Source organism: Centroberyx gerrardi, chromosome 5 (genome assembly GCF_048128805.1).
Source record: "Centroberyx gerrardi isolate f3 chromosome 5, fCenGer3.hap1.cur.20231027, whole genome shotgun sequence".
NCBI classification, from domain to species: domain Eukaryota; kingdom Metazoa; phylum Chordata; class Actinopteri; order Beryciformes; family Berycidae; genus Centroberyx; species Centroberyx gerrardi.
Window position 1 is genome coordinate 16902888 of NC_136001.1, and position 20907 is coordinate 16923794.

General features: G+C 42.6%; 1 protein-coding gene across 1 annotated transcript; it reads left to right on the forward strand.

Annotated features, from left to right (window-relative positions):
• The first annotated feature begins 288 nt into the window (after positions 1 to 288).
• On the forward strand, positions 289 to 20372 carry prdm2b (PR domain containing 2, with ZNF domain b). Its single transcript, XM_078283441.1, has 8 exons — positions 289 to 1653; positions 7884 to 8010; positions 8630 to 8733; positions 9136 to 9288; positions 10113 to 10239; positions 13329 to 13436; positions 13617 to 18214; positions 18565 to 20372. The coding sequence occupies exons 1-8, from the start codon at positions 289 to 291 to the stop codon at positions 18580 to 18582; spliced, it is 6600 nt and encodes a 2199-aa protein (XP_078139567.1). The 3' UTR covers positions 18583 to 20372.
• Positions 20373 to 20907: the final 535 nt, after the last annotated feature.

Consider the following 20907-nt stretch of genomic DNA (forward strand, 5'->3'; position numbering starts at 1 on the left):
GCCCCTACAGGAGCTGAAACGACTGTCGAAGTTGTCCCAGCTGTTGCTGTGGGAAGTGCGGCAGAAATGGCTGCCACAGAGAAGCCTATCCTTACAGTCCCTGAAGAAAATGCTGAAGATGAACATGCTGCCAATCAAGAACCTGTTCCTTCTGCACCAGAAGAAGAGGAATCTGCTGCCCTCGTCCCCACAGAGCTTGAGGCAGAAGAGCCAGACCAAGTGGAACCTGCTCCAGAGGAAACAATTCTAGAACATTCGACCCCTGAAGAACCTGCTGTCATTGTTCCCATGGAAACTTCTGAAGAGGAGCCTGCTCCTAATCAAGAACCTGCTCCTACTACACCAGAAGAGGAATCTGTTGCCCTCGTCCCCACAGAGCTTGAGGCAGAAGAGCCAGACCAAGTGGAACCTGCTCCAGAGGAAACGGTTCTAGAACATTCGACCCCAGAAGAACCTGCTGTCATTGTTCCCATGGAAACTGCTGAAGAGGAGCCTGCTCCTAATCAAGAACCTGCTCCTACTACACCAGAAGAAGAGGAATCTGTTGCCCTCGTCCCCACAGAGCTTGAGGCAGAAGAGCCTGGCCAAGTGGAACCTGCTCCAGAGGAAATGGTTCTAGAACATTCGACCCCTGAAGAACCTACTGTCATTGTTCCCATGGAAACTGCTGAAGAGGAGCCTGCTCCTAATCAAGAACCTGCTCCTACTACACCAGAGGAAGAGGAATCTGTTGCCCTCGTCCCCACAGAGCTTGAGGCAGAAGAGCCAGGCCAAGTGGAACCTGCTCTAGAGGAAACGGTTCTAGAACAATCGACCCCTGAAGAGCCTGCTGTCATTGTTCCCATGGAAACTGCTGAAGAGGAGCCTGCTCCTAATCAAGAACCTGCTCCTACTACACCAGAGGAAGAGGAATCTGTTGCCCTTGTCCCCAAAGAGCTTGAGGCAGAAGAGCCAGGCCAAGTGGAACCTGCTCTAGAGGAAACGGTTCTAGAACATTCAACCCCAGAAGAACCTGCTGTCATTGTTCCCATGGAAACTGCTGAAGAGGAGCCTGCTGCTAATCAAGAACCTGCTCCTACTACACCAGAAGAAGAGGAATCTGTTGCCCTTGTCCCCACAGAGCTTGAGGCAGAAGAGCCAGGCCAAGTGGAACCTGCTCCAGAGGAAACGGTTCTAGAACATTCGACCCCTGAAGAACCTGCTGTCATTGTTCCCATGGAAACTTCTAAAGAGGAGCCTGATCTGGAGGAAACGGCTCCAGAAGAACCAATCCCCACCATTCCCATAGAAGCTTCAGAAGCAGTAGAAGCAGCTGTCCCGTTGGAGCCTCTGCCAGAGGATCCAGCCCTGGAGGAAGACACAACTCCTGCGGAAAGTGAGCCAGAGGACAGTGATCCAGAGGGACTCGCTCCTGTAGGCACTGCCACTGAGGCCCCATCTGACTCTGTGGCTACCGAGGAGGTACCGGACCCAGAAGAAGAAATCCCAGTAGCTGTAACAGATGCACCAGAGATCTTAACTGACACCTCAGCTGAACCTGTTACGGTCCCTGCCCCAAGCATTACTGCTGCAGAGTCAGAAGCCATTCCTACCCCTGTGGAAGTTGCCGATGGCACCGGTGTCACACCACCTACAGAGGATCTTGCAGCTACAGTCACATCATTAAAAGAAGCTGTTGGTAAGTTCCCAATAGAGTTATTTCTAAAACCTTAATTTGAATCAATATTTCACTAGTGTAAAATTTTCTCTTTTAAATGCATATCTCCAATCAGTTCAGGAACAGTCAACCTCCAACTGTCTTTCCCTGTATTTGTGGTGAAGTCACGCACGTTTTCATTTTAAAAACGAACAAAGTACAAAAAGTGTTCTTCTGACAGACGAATTATAGCAACGGCAATTTAAAAATATATACTTTTTCTGTGTAATATGTCCAAACATTTAAAGAAGTGATTAATATCAATAATGAATGAAATTCCAAAACATGTGAAAAAAAGGCTTCAATTAATTGTCCCTTCAGTCCCTGTGGAACCTACAGTAGTGTGAGGTAATGTTCAGGACTGCTTAAGAGCTCCGAAAAATAGAAATGTTCACCCAGTGCGAAATATCACTTGTATACTGCATGTAGCTTTTATGAAAGTTGATTTCACTAATGACACTTTTGGCATCCTAGCTGAAGTGAGCAGAGGGATGTTGCTTAGTGGAGCGTTCTTCACACTGGTGTCATTGATTGCTGTTGGATCTGTTGGGAGAGCTGTGTCCAGGAAGATGCGTTGATTGCACGTGAGTACAACATTGACACCAAGTCTAAATTTGCTTTAAATCTATCTTTTATTTAATTACCAAATAATTGCTATTCAACATACTTTTTATGTTATTATTATTGATAGCTTGGCAGAACAAGGCTATCTTTAGTATGGCAAAGACTATCTGTCATTTAATCTGCAATTGCAATTCTCTCTCCTGTTTTAGAACAGTAAAGCAAAGATCAATTGACGAATGGAATGACAGTTTGGGGATGTTGAGGCTATTGAAGCTGTTTCACTGCACTGAACTTTTTCTTAAGAGGAGGCCTCTGGAAAACATTTTTAGCACTCCAGCTTCGCCGAGAATTTGGGCTGCCAAACAGGGCTTCATTCCTCAAACACAAAATCTAAATAAATGTTTAGATGTGAAATGTTTGGGTATCTTGTCCATCCTAACAGCATGTCTTGACCTAATGTAAGTTTTGGAAGAGCTGTAATAACTAGATATAATAATTATTAGCTACTTGAGAAAGTGACAACCTACACTGTTCTATGCATGAAATGTGAATATATCTGAATGGTACAGAAGAATCTTAGTCTTATTTTAGGAGTATAAAAAGTAAGGCGTGATGTAAGGAATATGGAGTGATAAAATTCCCAACTTACAAACACATTCTCAGTGAGAATCAGCTTTCCTCTCGTATTGCTCCTTTCTAATAAATGTCAACAGGTAACCAACCTTCCTAAAAAAGAAAAAATATGCTCTGTCAAATATGATGTGTTGTATTTCTGTGCTTGTGAATGTTCTGATTCATCTGTGTGTTCGTGTTGTGATTTTTACATTGATGATAATGACAGCTTTGTTTGGCCAAACTGACTTTAATAATCTTTGATTTTCAATCAGTTGATAGTTGAAGTGGCAAAAGCGAGCTCAAAACAACTCGATGCAGATATAGTGAGTCTATTCTTTTTCATGATTGTCCAACCAAAGAATGTTGGGCATTTAATTGCAAAATCGTCTTGACTTACTATTATTCCAGTAGCTTCATATGTACAGCACATACGTGAGAACACTTACACCTCCTGCTCTGTTAAGGGGCCAAGTACAAGTATCACTTTTCCTGGTCTGTCATGCAGCATGAGAAGGGGAAGATCTCCTATCACACTTTGGCATGCTGCAGTACCGGCCATATGTCCAAGGCTCACCCTGCACACAGTAAATATTTTTAGGCGGGTAGGGGGACACAATGTTCTAAATGAATGTTTTTAAATGTGTTCTGTGGAAAAACTGCATCAATGTAAACATATGCCAATTTTAATTGCTGCCTTAGCACTGCTAGATTTAAAAGACCTATAGGAGATTGTGGCTGTTACAGAATTAGCACTATGCCTATTACAAATCTAGGTCATTGGGCCTATGCATGCTTTAGAAGGCTTGGTAATTCAAATAATACATCAATCCTGGAAATGTTTGTGCTAGGTAATTCAAGCTGTGGGCTTATAGATGCAACACAGCATCCTTACAGCAGATGACTATATTTTTAGGCAGAGCCAAAAATTGTCCTAAAATCTTCTGAAAGACTGACAACCCAACTTTACACCCTTTGGACAACATTTGCCTAAATAAAAGATGTCCAGTAATGCATGATGTGTGGTATGTTTCTCTGAGCAATTCAGGAAAAAATGTCTTTGTCGTGATTGTTAGATGATCTTGATGACTACTAGGCAAAACCCCTAATTTGAAGTTGCATGGTCAAGCAACCCCATTGTCTGTATGAAGTATATTTGGAATTTGGTGTGGCTGTGATACTCATGGTCTCTTTAGAAACACATTTTGTATCATAGGCAACAAATCAGGGGTATCCAACTTGAGACCCACTTCCACTCAGTTCACTGTGATTTATGATTTCTCCCAGTAGTGCTGGATATATAAGGACTTTTCTAGTTCATTCTGGAGGAATCCTAATGACTCTGTTGTTAATGTTTAAAGGAACCAGGCACACTTGGGTTAAGAGCACTAGTGGTTGATGGACATCCTCATATGGTAGGCCAGGAGATACTGATGACACAGAGAGCAGGAGGACCTCTGACAGCTGTCAGCCTGATGGAAATGGGAAGGCAGCCAGGGGTGGAGCAATTGCTACTGCTTGACTAGCAGGGGCGGAGGCTTGTAAAATGGGGGACAGGACTGAGCACATCTGGTTGAGGGGTGTTTTAAGCACCGACTTTAGTGAAATTAGGGGAGCAGATGAGGCATGCGCACCACTGGTCCACAACATTGTTCAGGCTTAATAGCATAACTGGGACATTTTGGAGGGTATACTGTACAAATGGAAAGCTCATACGGGGGGATAAAATATTATTAAAAAGTCTTGTTGAATGCCCTCAGGCATGTTGAATGACAGAGTTGTAAATACTTCCTCAAATTATATCCTAATTGTAGCATGAAGCCACACCTTAGAAAGTAACACAGTGGCCAGATCCTTTCATAATAATTAGCGGAGAAGAAGAATATTACCTTGTGTTCCTGTAGAATTTATGAAATCAAACTGAGCTGAATAGGTACAGAAACATCTTGTTTCATGGTGCTAGCTGTGTGTTCTGTAAAGTGTGTTCCTTTTTGGCAAAAAAAGAAAAGAAAAGAAAAGGAATCAATCATTCATATAGATCACAGATCACACAAGAAAGTGTTATAAGTCAGCCAATACTTTCTTGTCAGTGCTTGTTAGTGCTGTTGTGACAGTAAGATATAGATGGCAGAAATGAAATAGGTTTGTGCAGCAGTCCTCTTATAGTCAATCACAATTCATAGACGATGATATTTAGTTTACAGTGACTTGGGCACAAACTTTCTGTTTATGGTAGTAGAGCACCCTCTAGTGGCCGTAGGCACGACCTGCAAATAGCTGCAGAAACTGCTGATCATTTTGCCCTTACTACTTGCCCTTTGAGTACCAAGATGACTATGTGGGAAGTAAGAGCCTAATAGCCTAATTAACAGGAACTTATATGCCATTGGAACTTATTCAATTTCCAACACTTACACACTGCTGCTCAGTGTGGAGCAAAGTGGCTGCAGACACACTGAAAACAAACCTTCCTTCAACTGCTCTTTTTGACTCAAAACTAAGGATGTAAAATCTGTTTTGTTGATGTTGTTTTTTAATGTTTCTTGTTGTTATTAATATATATCATGCTATCCCTCCTTAGAGGCCTCATTCTCATAAGACAGAAAAAAGAAACAAATCTACTTTTAGCCCATGTGGATTTATAAACAGTGTTTTTGTTGAACTGTGATATCAAAATGTATTGCGGTAGATATGAACACCTAACTACTGCTCATCTGTCCATGTGATGCCACCTATTTGAAGATTTTTATTCCAAAAGGAGATATCTAAAGAAAAAAAAAAAAAAACCTGACACCTACTCTTGCAAAATGATTGCTGGCATGAAAGTAAAGCATATTATGGCTTACTGTTGAAGTTATGAGTCATCTTAAGATAAAAAAAAAAAGAAAAGAAAAAAGGAGGAATAAAATAGAGGAATAAAAAGAATAGGCTGTGCTTTTGAACTGTTCACTTTCAGGAATTTCAGACAGCAATGTTTTTTTTCAAAATGGATATGCAGCGTTTGGGAATGAAAACCTTCATTTATTTTGAACTCATACTATTCATCCAGTTACATTTAGCTCACAAATCCCACTGCATCAGTGAAAATCATCTTGATAGGGGTTTCAGAATAACTGCAACAAAGATTATGAAAGAAAACAAAACATTACAACAGCAAACACAAGAACAAAGAAACACAGAAACAAGAACAAAGCATGGAAGAGAAAAAGATGACTTGTGGACATTTCCCCACTACATAACACCTTTCAATTGACATTTGTTTGCTGTTACTGAGTTCTTCCAGGCTATTCGAGGCAGCACAAATGGGAACAGCCTATAGGCCCATCCTGCTCACAGATGAATTAAAGCAAGGTCTTGATTGGCATGGTTTCATCTCAGGCTGCAGTGTTGATAGGACTTGAGACCTTGCCCGCAGGACAGGCGAGCCTCCTGCCTACAGAAACCTCCTTGTGACTTGAACATTGCCCCATCGATGGTTGCACGAGCAGGCTGCCTCTCCCAACTACACTATACGATCCGAAGGAGTTACTGGAGAGGCTTTCGACCCAAGCCTCCATCCGCCATTTTCAGCAGATTGAAAGCAGGTAGAGCAAAAAAAAAAAAAATCACAAGTCCCCGGTCAAATAAAACAGGTAAGTGGGTGTATGAGTGAAGTCGGCGTTCCCAAAACCCTACGACAGGCAACAGTGGGGGGTGGGGGGTGGGGGAAGCTCCGGCCACCTTACTGCGATGAGCATCGGAAAAAATAAGGAGAGCGGACGAGTAGCCTACACGGGTAACAATAAATTGCATCCTTCAGGCGCTGTGCGTTTTAGATATTCAAGTGCATTTCTTTCTTTTTTTTCCTCAACTTTTTGCTGAACAGAAGCACAATGCTTTAAATCTGCTTTTCTCACACACACACACACACACACACACACACACACACACACACACACACACACACACACACTTGAACTTGTGGATCAGGGAGGATTTAAAAATGTCTGATCACAAGTCCAGCAGCAGTGGATTATGAAAAAATCAAAGGCAATCACTTAAATGAATTGGCCTATAAAAAGTTTATGCATTTTATCTAGGCCTTATATTTGAAAGGGACGTTTGGGTCCATGAAATAGGCTGGCGCACCACAAACCTGGACATGTTTAATTGTCTTAATGTGAGACAATGATATTTATCTGGTGTATCCTTTCACAAAACAGGCCTCTACTGAGTTAGATTTTATCGTCTGAATCTATAAGGTTAAAAGATCAGCTATTGAACTATGTGGAATATTTTAGATTAATTCAGCATGGTCACCTTATGTGAACCCACAGACCATGATCCGCAGCTTATTGTGCTTCTTTACAATTGCCTATTCTGCCAGCTGGGACAAAAAAAACAAGTAGCCTAACTAATTAAAAAGGCCTTTGATGCAAACATTTTTGAACAAGCAATATTTTCATGAATGCAACCCTCGTGACAAAATGTAACCCCCATCTGTGGTCTGTGAATTCATTGTGATTACACTTCTTACAGCTCTATCTGTGAAAGGGTTTTGCTGAATGATTATCAGATGCAGGCCCATAAATAAAAAGAGGTTTCAAAACTGGTCCATATAGGCCTACCTGATGTGGGTCTTTGTCATATAGGCTATGAGGGAGGAGCAGCCATGTTCATAGTTCTGTCAGCCTGCTGTTTTATATCGGCGCTTTAAATAAAACTTATATTTGACAGTCTGTCTCTTGCCCTTGTTGAAATGCCAGCTCCCCTTGATGTAATGAATTGAACCTGAGAGCATCCTCTTCAGTGGTTGTGTCTGTTTCAACGCTGTTGCTTTTTAATCTCTTTTTAATGTGAAAACACTGCCCATTGTGGAAGCCCACCTGAACAGGTGAAATCTTGCAAAATGTGAAATGCAGATAACAGCTACCACTTAAAGTGATGTTTAATGCGTCCTGGATATGGATGTTTGACATTTGCCTTCACACAGGGGTTTTGAGCATTTTTAAGCGTGTCTGACATTTTTCAGGTGTTGGAAGTCATGGCTATTACTGGTGGGACAGTGGAAACACTAGATGAAATTCCTCCCCATGTGTGGAAGGGCTTGCCTGACTGTTTGAATCTGGGTCCCTCTGCTATAAATCAAAACCGCATTGGTGAGTAAATGAGTGCAACTGTGCCCTACTTTGATAACTACAAGTTTCACAGAATCTTATAAGAATTAGAAGAATTGCAATTCATGGGTGTACAAAATTATTGCTTCTAGCCCATAATACTGGACTAAGACCAGGTTGCAATGGAAAACTGAGAACTTTAGAGCTTCAATTAATTTGACTGAACAATTCTGAGGTTGATTCGACAGTGTAAACAAAGGATATTTAGAGTGCTGGTAATACGGAAGAGGATTAGGGTCATGTGTGAAAAATTTGTTGAAAAAAGTTGAATTCTGACTTTTTTTCTCAGAATTCTGGCTATTCTCAGAATTTTGACTTTATTCTCAGAATTCTGAGATTAATCTCAGAACTCAAATGATTTTTTCACGTGGCCCTAATCTTCCGTACGGTAATGTCTCAAATCAAAAATAGATGATCAGTATTTTCTGACATGCCTCAGAGAATCAAGCTTATTCTTTAGAAAGCGTTTTAGTAAATTACTCCTAATTTGCAAATTTGCATAAACTCATTTGTTGGTTTTCTATCTATTCAGCAATGAAAATATAATAAGGTCAAATACAATGAAATAGTTATTAGATGTTTTTGTCATTTTTATTTTCAGGTGTCTGGGCCACTCGGGCCATTCCTAAAGGCAAGAGGTTTGGTCCGTTTGTTGGAGAGAAGAAAAAAAGGTCCCAGGTGACCAGTAATGTTTACATGTGGGAGGTAAGTAGAAGGCCGTTGTGTTGGCTCCTTCCCCCATAAAACACTCACCTCCATCTTTGTGTTAGTCTCTGTTCCTGCATGGCTAAAAGGAGCTCTAACATCTCCATCAATTGTAGCACCCTCAGTACTGTTCAATAGCTAGAGCGTTATATAGTGGTAACATTTCTTTGTCAGTAGTGAAAGCTGTATAATAAACCAACAGAAACTTGAAGAATGTCCAAGGCACACTGCTGTGGATGGGGGGAATGAAAAGCCTTCATTATTACATTGCTGCGACAAATGCTGTTGATTGTGTTTCAGCTCCCACTTGGGCAAAGATGGCCCATTCAGTGCTCCTGTCCATTTTGTCTAGCAAGAGCATTATGTTCTTGATAACATCATCCTTGTTACTGTGCCACGTAGGTTTATTTCCCAGCGAGGGGCTGGATGTGTGTTGATGCCACAGACCCCATGAAGGGGAACTGGCTGCGCTATGTGAACTGGGCACGCTCCACCGAAGAGCAGAATCTTTTTCCCCTGGAGATCAACCGAGCCATTTACTACAAAGTTCTAAGGGTAGGTTAAACAGATGTTGTTGTTGTATCTGGCTACTTACCATGTTGATACTTGAGGAATGTTCACTTATTTCACTGTTGCACTAATTGTAAGTCACTCTGGATAAGATGTTTCTGCTAAATTCCTTCATTGTAAATTGTAGCCTGATTGTTCCTACAGGTTAATAAGTCCTACACCCAGTAGCACATAGACTGAAATGAATGAATGAATGAATGAAGGGGCTTTCAAGTTGGATTGTTTTGGGAAGGAGGCACTCAGGAACATGGTTATGATCTAACAACCATAGTTACATCAGCATATGTAACTCCCAGGTTTTTTCAAGGATAATATACCGGCATACGACAGTGTTTCACTAAACTCCTATCCCAGTGATGCAATGGTAAATAAATAGGTGGGTAAACTATGACCTCCAGTTGGTGATCATAATGCAAACAACCACCAGTATAAACAAAAATCTATTACATTTTCATTTTACTTTCTCATATAACCCACATTATTTTGATATGACTTACTGTGAATTGTAGTATGACATTACCCCCATTAAGATTTATGTCACCTTAAAAAGCTGGGTAAGTGTGGGTAAGATGAGTTTTGGTAGATTTACCCTCCACCACATCCCTGCACTTCACATGGTATGCACTCTCCAGAAATTGAACTGAACATTTGAAGAGGACAGTATAATGTAGCCTATAATGTGAAAACAATGTCAAATTCCATCCCCCCTTGGATTTGACAGATTAGATGCACAGTGGCCCAAATATTTCCCTTGCCTCTTAGCAAGCCGGGCTCTGATTGGTGCCCGACCTCATCTCTCATTGTTGCAGCCTATCGGGCCGGGAGAGGAGCTGCTGGTGTGGTACAGTGGGGAAGACAACCCTGAGATAACAGCTGCACTAGAGGAAGAAAGAGTCAGCAGCCTGAGCAAGAAAAATTCACCCAGGGCAAAACGAGGTGAGGCCTGCCTTTCTACCAAGATGACATTTCTGTTCGATTGAGCCTTGGCTGTATGCGCAGCACACATACGATGCGGTTAATAACAGTGAATTGGTTTCTTTGCAGCCCACTCGAAGTTGTATTGACTAGCTAGCGAGCTACCAAAGGCTAGCAGCTACCAGCCTTTAGCCACAGTCGGTTGCGATGTGTGGGGCTTTTCTCTACTTTCATACCCGACATGAAACTCGCCGTTGCGACATCATTTTGCCCTAAATAATGCACGATTGGCCGTCTCTCGCCGTAAAACCGTACGTAGAACAGGTAAACGAGCATCTGAGCAACTTTTTACCAGCTTTTCTGGCTCCTGTTGGTCCTGACGTTTTCGAGGATGTGACCTTCCCTGAGTTCCTAAAGCATGAAAGCCATCCATCGGCGAGCCTCTTACTTGATGATGGCCTAGCTATGTACTAGCTAACTAGCCAGCTACCTTAGCTGCAATTGCAGGCTGCTTCGAGTGCAGATATTTGATACATCTTAAACTATAACTGTAATGGCTTGTAGGGTATATTTGGCAATATCCTGTGTGTCATTCTAGGTTCAGAATAACCTGTTTAGCGAGTTGTCAAACTAGGTATGGCAAGCTAGCTTGCAAGCTAACAGGCTAGGTCTGGGCGCACGGACATCTCGTTGTACAGGAGCAGATGGCAAACTGTCTGGAGTTCAGAGTAAATTATTAATAAAAATGGATTATGTCGATACGGTGTAAAGACAGACATCACAGTGGATTGTACTGAAAGTGGTCGTATTAGTGTTCAGTCCCGGTTTTGTAGCGTAAACACATGGTAGCTTAAAGGCATCAAACGCAAAAATGACAACGTTACAGTAGTTACATTGAACTTTTTTCTCAAAGTAGATTTTGGGAGATTTTGTAAAAGTCGAATGGAAATTGGACAGTGCAAAAGCGGCCCCTGATTAAGCAAGGTACAGATCACTGAGCCCACATTTTCACACTTCCACAATGCAAAACCCAATGAGCAGGTTATAAAAGTGTCTTTTTAAGTACCTTAGTCAATATGAACTTTGGACATAGTGCTTCATAAAAGAAAATTGGATCATGTGGGTAATTCAGTGCAGGACCACAAAGAAGAGGGCAAATTGATAAAAATAAATATTCAGCGTTTGCTATCTGATCCGGTCTGTTTTTGAAGTTCTTGGCTTAGCTAAGTAGTTGTCTATGTTTTACTGAGTTTATTGATCTATTAGACCAAACTCTTTGGCATGGGGGACAAGACCCAAAAAATATAGCATGTGATGTGCTGTAGGGCCAAGAAATAGGTTATTTAGACAAGAATGACACAATAATGTTATAGCTTTGTATCTACATAATATCATTAAGGTGCTTATAAATATCATGTAGTAATCCAGTTATTACTTTAGATCTCTCTTGGGAAGTAGTTACATTGCATCTAAACAGACAACATACAGAAAGTCTGATCACTCTCTTGAACCTTTGAAGGGTCAGTTAAATAAGTTTAATACAAAATTTAGAGCCTGAAGCTGTAGGCCTTGAATTTTATATCTTTACAATGTTTTGCTGTCTTTATTATTACAAAATTTGACCTATTGGTAAAGGATTTTTCTTGGTTTTTATTTGCCAACATTTTGTGAGGAAAGCCCATAATTTTTTTTCTCTGTAATCCTACAGGCAATAGTCTCTAGTACAGTCATCTCCTTATGCTGCAATGCAGTGGCGTTTGGCAGCCCTGTACTGAACTGCACAGTAAACCTTGCTGAATTTAGCCTACTTATCTTACTAGCTGCATCTGATATCAAACCATCATGCATATTGGCCTAACTGATGTATGCCAGGGTTGAAATGCATCCATATTGAGTGTTTGATTCAAATGAATTGAGTGAGACGGTTGGGTAGTTGTGCTGCTGCTGTAGATTTAGCAGAATGCCTCAGACCATGCTGGTCAGATGACTGACCTGCAGCATGTGTTTCTGTGGCATGAATTAGGCTTTGTAGGCCAGGCCAGATGACCTTGTTGACGCACTCCATTGATGACTAGGTGCCAGCGCAGCCTCTTGAGATAGGCTAGATCAGGCTCAAAATTAAAAATGGTCTCATATTAAGGGTAGCCTCAGATTGTTGACAAAGCCATTCCTAAATTTCATATTCCCACTCTATCCTCTTATTTGAATTACTAATAAATGCAAGCTCATAATTGTGAATACAAAATTTTAAGGTTGTTTTTAGAATGGACTGCTCAGTTAATTCATACGTTGCCATTTGAATTTCAAAGCAGAGACTTGCAATTTTTCATAATGCTTTGAAATAAAATTAAATGGGGAGTTTAACCAGCTGAGAATTGATTTGGTGTAGTGAATAGGTAATAGCACAATTACCATAATATAGTCATGACTACTGTTATTGTACCTTTTTTGTAAGGAGGCAAAGTGAAATCATACAGACTACATGACTTTTGTTTAGGGTCCAACCGGTATATGAATCTTGGGCCTGACATAAATAATTACAGATGAAAAATAACAATATCTGACATATCTTTTGCTAAAGGTTTCTTGAATGATACTCCTCATGAAAGTTGCCTTGAAATGTATCCCTCAGATTTGGCTTTGAAGGAGTAATTCAATGAGGCTACAGATCACAGCCTCATTGAAAACTAGAATTTGTTTTTGGCTGAATCATCGCTGTAGCCTGCTGTTATCCCAGAATGAATTCTACACCACACCCCTGTGGTTTTGACAAATAATTATTTTCCTTAAATTAATATTTAATGATAATTTCAAAATGGAATTTAAGGTGACTGTGGTGAAATCTCATTCTCTGTGTTAATATTATTGGTGCATCATTGAGGAACTCCGTGCCGATATGATATGTGAGAAGGGCCAACATTGACAGATAATCGGTTGTGCTGTACCTAGCAGCTTGAAGTGTGTGTGTGTGTGTGTGTGTGTGTGTGTAGAATGTAAACATAGCATTTTTTGTATCATAGAACTTTTCTATATGCAAATTTTTCCATTGTAAGCATATGTGTTTGTTTTAGATCAAGCCTGGTTTAAAGTGATGTGTACATTTCTCTCAGCAGCCAGGAGAAAGCTGTTGGAGAGAGCCAGACAGGCTGGTTTGGGTGGATTCAAGCAAACAAGTGGAACCAAACCTATTATCAAGGAGATGTGGGATGGGGAGGAAGGTTAGTTGTCTCATTGTTATGGATATTCAGCATTTTGACGTTCTCACCTTCTCTTTCACTGAACATTTCTTGGGTAATAAGTTAATTTCATTTCAGTTACATTACCTGTTTGTTGTTCAAATTCCTGAAATGCTTTGATGAGAAAACCTAACTTTGTCGCTCCTGATAAATTGTCTTCAGGTCCTAAGGTGGAGGATGAGAGGCCATCGTCCCTAGGGCCCTCACAGGCACCCCAGGAACCTCATCCCATGGGAAGTACTGACCACACAGATGTGCAGGACATGTCGGTGGTAATGATTGACAGGGGAGATGGGGAGGGGGAAGAAGAAGAAGAAGAAGAAGAGGAGGAGGAGGAGGAGGAGGAGGAGGAGGTTGCTGATGAGGTGGAGGGTCCAGGTGAACTACAGCAGCTGCTACCCATGCAAACTGCTCAGCATTCATGTGTGGCTGATTCAGAGCAAAGTAAGCAGCCTGACCCGTTGCTGACCTGTGGCGACACTGGTAAAGAGAGCTTTAAGGATCTACAGGTCGAGACAGAGTCTTCTTCGCTTCCAGGGCAAGAACCAGATGTTGATCCTGATCTTGACCTTGACCCCGATCCTGACGGTGACCTTGAAGGTGACCCCCACGGAGAGTCACATCCCTGTCAGCACTGTGAGCGCCACTTCTCCACCAAACAGGGCCTGGAGCGCCACATACATATTCATGCTATCGCTAACCAGCAGACACACGTGTTCAAGTGCCGGTACTGTGGTAAATCCTTTGGCTCACAGGTGGGGCGGCGGCGGCATGAGAGAAGGCATGAGAGCGGGCCCAAGAAAAGGCCTGGCTCTCTCGCAGGGACCGCCAATCTGCTCAGTCCCATGGTGCAGACTGACGGTTCAAGTCCCGACTGTACCAGCCCAACTAGTCACTACATAGCCATAGGGTCTCAATTTCCAGGGGGGCCTCTGCACAACTCTGAAGTGACAAGAAAAGAGTTGGGGCCGCATGCTGACCGTCCCTTTATAATGGATGAGAATGGGGAGTCAAAGGAGCTCCATCCTTGCAAGTACTGTAATAAGGCATTTGGCACGCACACCAACATGCGCCGACACCAGCGCAGAATACATGAACGGCACTTGCTGCCAAAGGGCGTTCGCAGGAAAGGCATGTTGCTGCAGGAGGCATCGGTGCAGCAACAGCAGCAGCAGCCTGATGAATCCCCCAGCACCAGCCCTCCTCCCGTCTATGTGCCCAGTGCAGACACGGAAGATGAAGCGGACAGGGACGATTATGTAGTCGACATATCCAAAAACATCTCTGAGAATTTGAGCTTCTACATTGATGGCAAGATTCTGTCCACCAGTTCAGTCAGCAGCTGTGAGGTCATAGAGGTGGACTCCAGATCTGCGGCGCTGTTTGGTCTTGACACAGTCATAATCAGCCCAAACCAGATCAGTCAGGCACTCAAAGTGGAGGGTAGAACCAATGCTGTGAAGCAGGTCTCCAATATAGGCCAGCCAACATCAAAAAGGAGAACATCTACACCCCCACTCGTCCCCAGCCTTAAAATGGAGACAGAAACAGGATCTTCCACTGCCTCTTCCTCTTCTTGTTCATCCTCCACATCTTCTTCATCTAACTTGTTAGTGGGAGGACTGTTTCCCCAAGCCGCAGATTCATCAGTATTTCAAAGGGAGAAAACTGTCTATCTCTCCCCTAAGCTCAAACAGCTCCTTCAGACACAGGACATTCAGAAGTCCACCATTGCCCTGATAGCAGAAAGCCATAGACTGGCCTCCCCACTGTCAGTCACACCGCTGCCAGGGGTCTCAGGCAGGTTTAAGAGAAGAACAGCGTCTCCTCCCTCTTCTCCACAGCTCAGTCCTGCACAGAAAGCAGAGAGCTGTAAAGCCGAGGCAGGGAGCTCATACACCCTAAAGGTGCCAAAGCTGGAAAGCCACAGCGTGTCCCCTGCTGGGAGCCTACTGGACAAGGACGACGGGGACACCCTGAGCCCTTCTGGAAAGGACATGCGCAGCCAACCTGCCTCAAGTAGTGGAGGAAATTCCTGTAATCAACAGCCGTTGGACCTGTCCAGCTCTGTCAGTAGGAGAAGTGACAGCTTGAACAAGGTGCTTGGGGACTCAGCTCTTGATTTAAGCATGCATCGGAAGAGCATAGTTGAGCCAGAATCAAAGGGAAGTCCAGCACCACAGCCCCTGATCAAGAAGAGGAAGCCTAACACCAGCATGCTTGAAAAGGTGCTGATGAATGAGTATGTAGGTCTAACCTCGGCAGGAGAGGAGGGCCCCTCTGCCTTGGCAAGCCTAGGCTGTTTTCAGTCTCTCTCTCCAAACATGGCATCGGAGTCTGCCCACCCCTCTCCGCCCTCTCTGACCCCTGTCACTATGAACCCCTCCTCACCTGGCACCTCCAGCATGACATCCCCAACGCCACCTCCCCCTGTACTACCTACCATGCCCTCTCCTCCGCATATGCCTGGCTCTCCTCTCTCTCAGCCTTCAGACTGCTCTGCATTGAGACCTCTTCCTGTCCTGTCACCCAAAATGTCTCCGAGATCAGTTGAACACAAGCCCCTATCAGACACAGAGGAGATGTCGTTAGCTGAAGAAAGTCGAGATGGAGATGATAACCATACCCCCGAGCCACTGGACTCCCCTCACACTCCAGTCGAAGATCCTCTCAATAGTTCAGCTACACCAAGCCCTTCTGAGCCCACATCAGTAGATATGCCCACAGCAGAAGCTGATGTTCCTCTGACTGTGAATAGCAACAGTCTGCTAAATGGCAAATTGAGCAGAGACCTTGATTCAATAACAGAGAAGTCCCAGTGCTCTGACTTTGCTGTTCTATCATCCCAGCCAGAAGCCTCATCTGCCGCTTCAATGTCTCCTCCTCCCATATCACATGACCCATCTCCATCACTGCCATCGCTCGCTCACATTGTGATAAAGGAAGAGCCCCACCACTGCATAGATGAGTTGTCAGACATGAACCATGCACCTCATGATCGTGTTGACTCTTCACCTCAGCCTGCTGCTCTAGATAAACCCTCTGAGGTAGACGAAGTTGACTCTGAGACATACTGCAAGACGTTTGTGTGTAACGTCTGTGAAGAGCCATTCCGCTCCATCAAAGAGCTCAGTGGGCACATCACAGAGCACGCTGTGGATTGGCCCTTTAAGTGTGAGTTCTGTGTGCAGCTGTTCGGTGACGCTCCGGCCCTGCTGGCTCACCGAACAGCCTTACACGGAGTGGGCAGGATCTTTGTATGTTCTGTTTGTTCCAAGGAGTTTGCATTTCTCTGTAACCTCCAACAGCACCAAAAGGATCTCCATCCAAACGAGACATGCACACATACCACTGTAGAGAGTGGTAAGCTTAGGCCGCAAAACTACACAGATCCATCCAGGGCCAAAGAGGAAAGCAGTCCCTCAACACCCGTACCAGAGACTTCTGATGAAGCTGCTCCACACAGTGTCTCTGATATAATAAAAGAAGAGCCTGATGTCAATGGTAAACATGTAGATGATGGGCCAGAGGATCCCACTGAGGAGCTGTACACTACAATAAAAATCATGGCCTCAGAGGGAGGGAAGCCTAAAGGCCCGGATGTCCGCCTTGGCATTAATCAACACTACCCCAGTTTTAAACCGCCCCCTTTTCCCTACCACAGCCGTTCACATGCTGGCTCTGTGGCCTCGGCTACCAACTTTACCACCCACAACATACCACAGACTTTCAGCACTGCCATTCGCTGCACCAAGTGTGGCAACAGCTTTGACAACATGCCTGAGCTGCACAAGCACATACTGGCTTGTGCAAATGCTAGTGATAAGAAGCGTTACACTCCCAAGAAAAACCCCATCCCCCTCAAGCAAATAGTGAAGCCTCAGAACGGAGCTTTGTCACCTTCAGCAGCCAGTGTAGGCCAAAATGCTTTCCGTAGAATGGGTCAGCCTAAGAGACTCAATTTTAATCAAGAGCCCTCTGCTAAAACAAAAATGAGTGCCCTCAATAAGAAGAAAAATCAGTTAGTTCAGAAGGCAATTTCACAGAAAAATAAAACTGCCACTACTGCAAAGAGGGCTCCTGTTAAAGTTGAAGAAGAGCAAGAACTTAACATCTGCCCACACTGCAGTCGTGAGTTTACTTATCCTGCAAGTCTCAGTAAACATATGGCAGTTAGCTGTCCCATGAAGCCTGTTGTTAAAAAGGGCAAGAAAGGTATAGAGGTGAAAAAAGAAGCAACTTCTATGGTAGATAAAAACATGAACCTTAGGAGGAAAGCTCTAGACTGTGAAATCCAGCAGGCAGAGCCGGAGCCTAAACCCCTGGGAAAGACCAGGGCTCGCAGCTCTGGTGCTGCAGAGCCTGAAACCTCCCAGGCAAGCAAAGGAAAGACTGCTGCTACATTGGGCCGGCTCAAGAGGCCTGCCTCGTTCCCAGCTTCCCCACTATCCCCTAGCAAAAAAAGTAAAAAGGGCCATGCTCAATCTTTACCTCCCACCCCATCGTCCTCCGACACTCCCAGTTACACTGCACAACGGCCAGCCATGAGAATGCAACGTATGGGCAAGGAGCCAGTACCCAAGAGGGTAGCAGATGCCAAATCGCCACCACAGCAGCCGAAGAAAGAGGAGCGGTTCTCCCTCCGAACAAGGGAGAGAGTGGGCGGTCCAGTCACCAGAAGCTTACAAATGGCCAACACCGTTGCTTCTGTGGAGGTGAAAACTGAGGAACCTCCCATCCCAGAGCCAAAAGAGACTCAGGTAGGATATTTTAAATGTAACACAATGTGCACTGGTTTTTGTCTGTAATTTCCATAGGGAAAATCATTTTGGCTAGTCATTTTGAAATCAAGACTGTACCCACCCAGCTCTTTTTCACAGGAGGCATATAGAATAGTACTAATTTGCCTAATAACTTCCAGCCTGATTAAAGCACTTTTGAATTTGTTCAAAACAAATCTATAACAGCATGAGGGCTCATTTGCCACTTTTAACATGTATTCTTTATTAGGTTCTGTGTTTTTCGGATGTAATTTAAGTTACAGAACTCTTGTTTACAAATGAAAAAGCACAATTATACTTAACTTGTTTTTTTGTCTTGTGCTTCACAGGAGTCGCTGATGAAGTGAGTTATGTGGACATTTGTTGAGCTACTCCTGGGAATATGGTGCTCACCTCTCAGGAGATGCTCTGGACTAATCAAGGCACTGACAGCACTGAGGTTGACTTTTTGGGGTGGGCTTATTCACTCAAAACAAGTGACGTCTGCTTTTCTTAAATGCCTCGCTGGCTGTAAGGAGGGAACCCTCTTCATCTTCCATCTATCTTTTGAACTGAGCCTCGATTTTAGCCAGCCTTGCAAATAAAAAAAGGAAAAAAAAAAGAACTGTAAATGACAATGAGTTAATATATACAATACGTGTCATTACTTGACCCAAAACAGTAACATTAGGGTTCCGTTATGTTTGAAAGCTGATATATTGCAAATGGCAATCAAGTATCAGTTCACAAAACTTGTCGGTCTTTGTTTTTGTTCCATATTTTCCTCGTTTGGTTGTTTAGATTTTCAGATGTTTCCAGAGTCTCTTAATGCATGTGCTGAATAGAGTGTAAACTAGATAAAGCCAATTTCCATGTCTCTCCCAACTGCACCTACTTCAGTTAATACATTGATTTGCAAAATATGTATGTTTGATTTAAAGTTCTGTAGTCATTATATTGTAGAATATATCTTATTGGCATTTTTTTCTTGTTTGGGAAACAAAAATGAAAATGGCAGTGGTTTACTGCAAAAATTGGTCCTCAGGAACACTGTATATGTGTGTGTTAAATATGTGTATGGGTATGGTTGGATGCGTAGCTTGACAGCTATTCCTTTGGTCTCAATCTCGAAGTATGTTTTTACTTGCTTTCTCATATTCTTTTGTTTATCTGAACATTAGAGCAGATAGTTCCAATTGTAAAATGGTGGGAATTGTGTTATGTCTCCTTAAAAAATTGTCCGTTACCAGTCTTGGAAAGAAATACTGCCACAAATGTCCATTATTTTTGTTAACATTTTGGGTTCAGCGTCTCTCAAAATTAGTTTTTGATGTGTCACTCATATAGCCCAGTGTCCTTACAGCACTTTAAAACGAACTTCCACCAAAATTCTAGCTGGACCAGTCACATGCAAATGATAATGATAATTTGGTTTGAATGGTGCATAATGGAATGTATTCAGGTCTGTTGCGCATTGCTGACACTGGGATGCCTCACTGACATTGGCGCAAATTATTAATCTAAAATACTACTTTTATAGTATTTCTGTTGATTAAGCTCTAAAATGGTATTCTCTATTAAGCAGTTCAACACATTAAAATGATACATGAATCAACTTTAATATGCCAAAAAAGCACGATTGTGACTTAATTCTCAGATTGAAAAATTAAATGCAGCAACAGTGTGTTTTTTCTAACGGGATCCTTGGGAAGTTGCTTCATTTGTCATTTTTCTTTCAGAAGCCATGCCACAGTAATATAACTTAAAGATTTTTTTCTTCATGTAAACATTGGGGCAATGTCGTTTTTGTTTCAGTGAGTTGATATGTGGTAATACTGTACATGACGAAATTGGTATATTTAAGTCCCTGCCGATGAAGTGCTTTATTCTTTTATTTTTTATTGTCTCCACTGACCGTTCTCACCCCACTTCTCACTCTGGACCATATCTGTTAAACAACTGAGACAGCAGACAGGGGCAGTGCTAAAATGCTTGTAGCATGTTTTGGAAAAGGAAATTGAACAATATGATTTGAAGCTAATTTATATTTCCATGTGAAATCTTCATCTATGTTTTGCCTCTCAGCATCAATATTATGTATTTGAGGATGAACAAAGACAAATATCCCTAATGACCTCAAGTAAAACATTGCTGTAATTGACATAATAAAAACTTTTTCAATTTGGGTAAAGCTTTTCATTTGTTTTGCTTATAGGGTTCCCAACTATACCCAACTCTGCAAGCTGTGGGGCCAGACTGGTAAAATCTGAATTTGATGTGTAAATAATTAACTTTGAGCTGCATAGGAGAGGAACAGAGAGTCACCAATACGTTATTCATCATGTTTTAATGTGCGATGTGTTCCTGCAACATCAGGTAATATCTATCAGGTTATGTAAGAATCAAGAAATAATTTCTAGATGTAGAAAGAACGTGATTAACTGCACTCATAACTGAGACTGAAGCCTAATTGCAGGGGGCTTTTTTCCCTTTCTTTTGTTTGTTTTTTTTCTCATTTTTTTTTATGTAATAGATGTACCTGCTATTGCAACTAATAATATAGTTTGCCATTTGGCATTGCAACCAATAATATAGGGTTCCAGCTAACATTTGTTGATTGCCTTCTCCACTTAGGATCTGTCAGATTATGAAAAAAATGTTGCGTATTATTTGAGTTTGATGGAAGGCAGCAC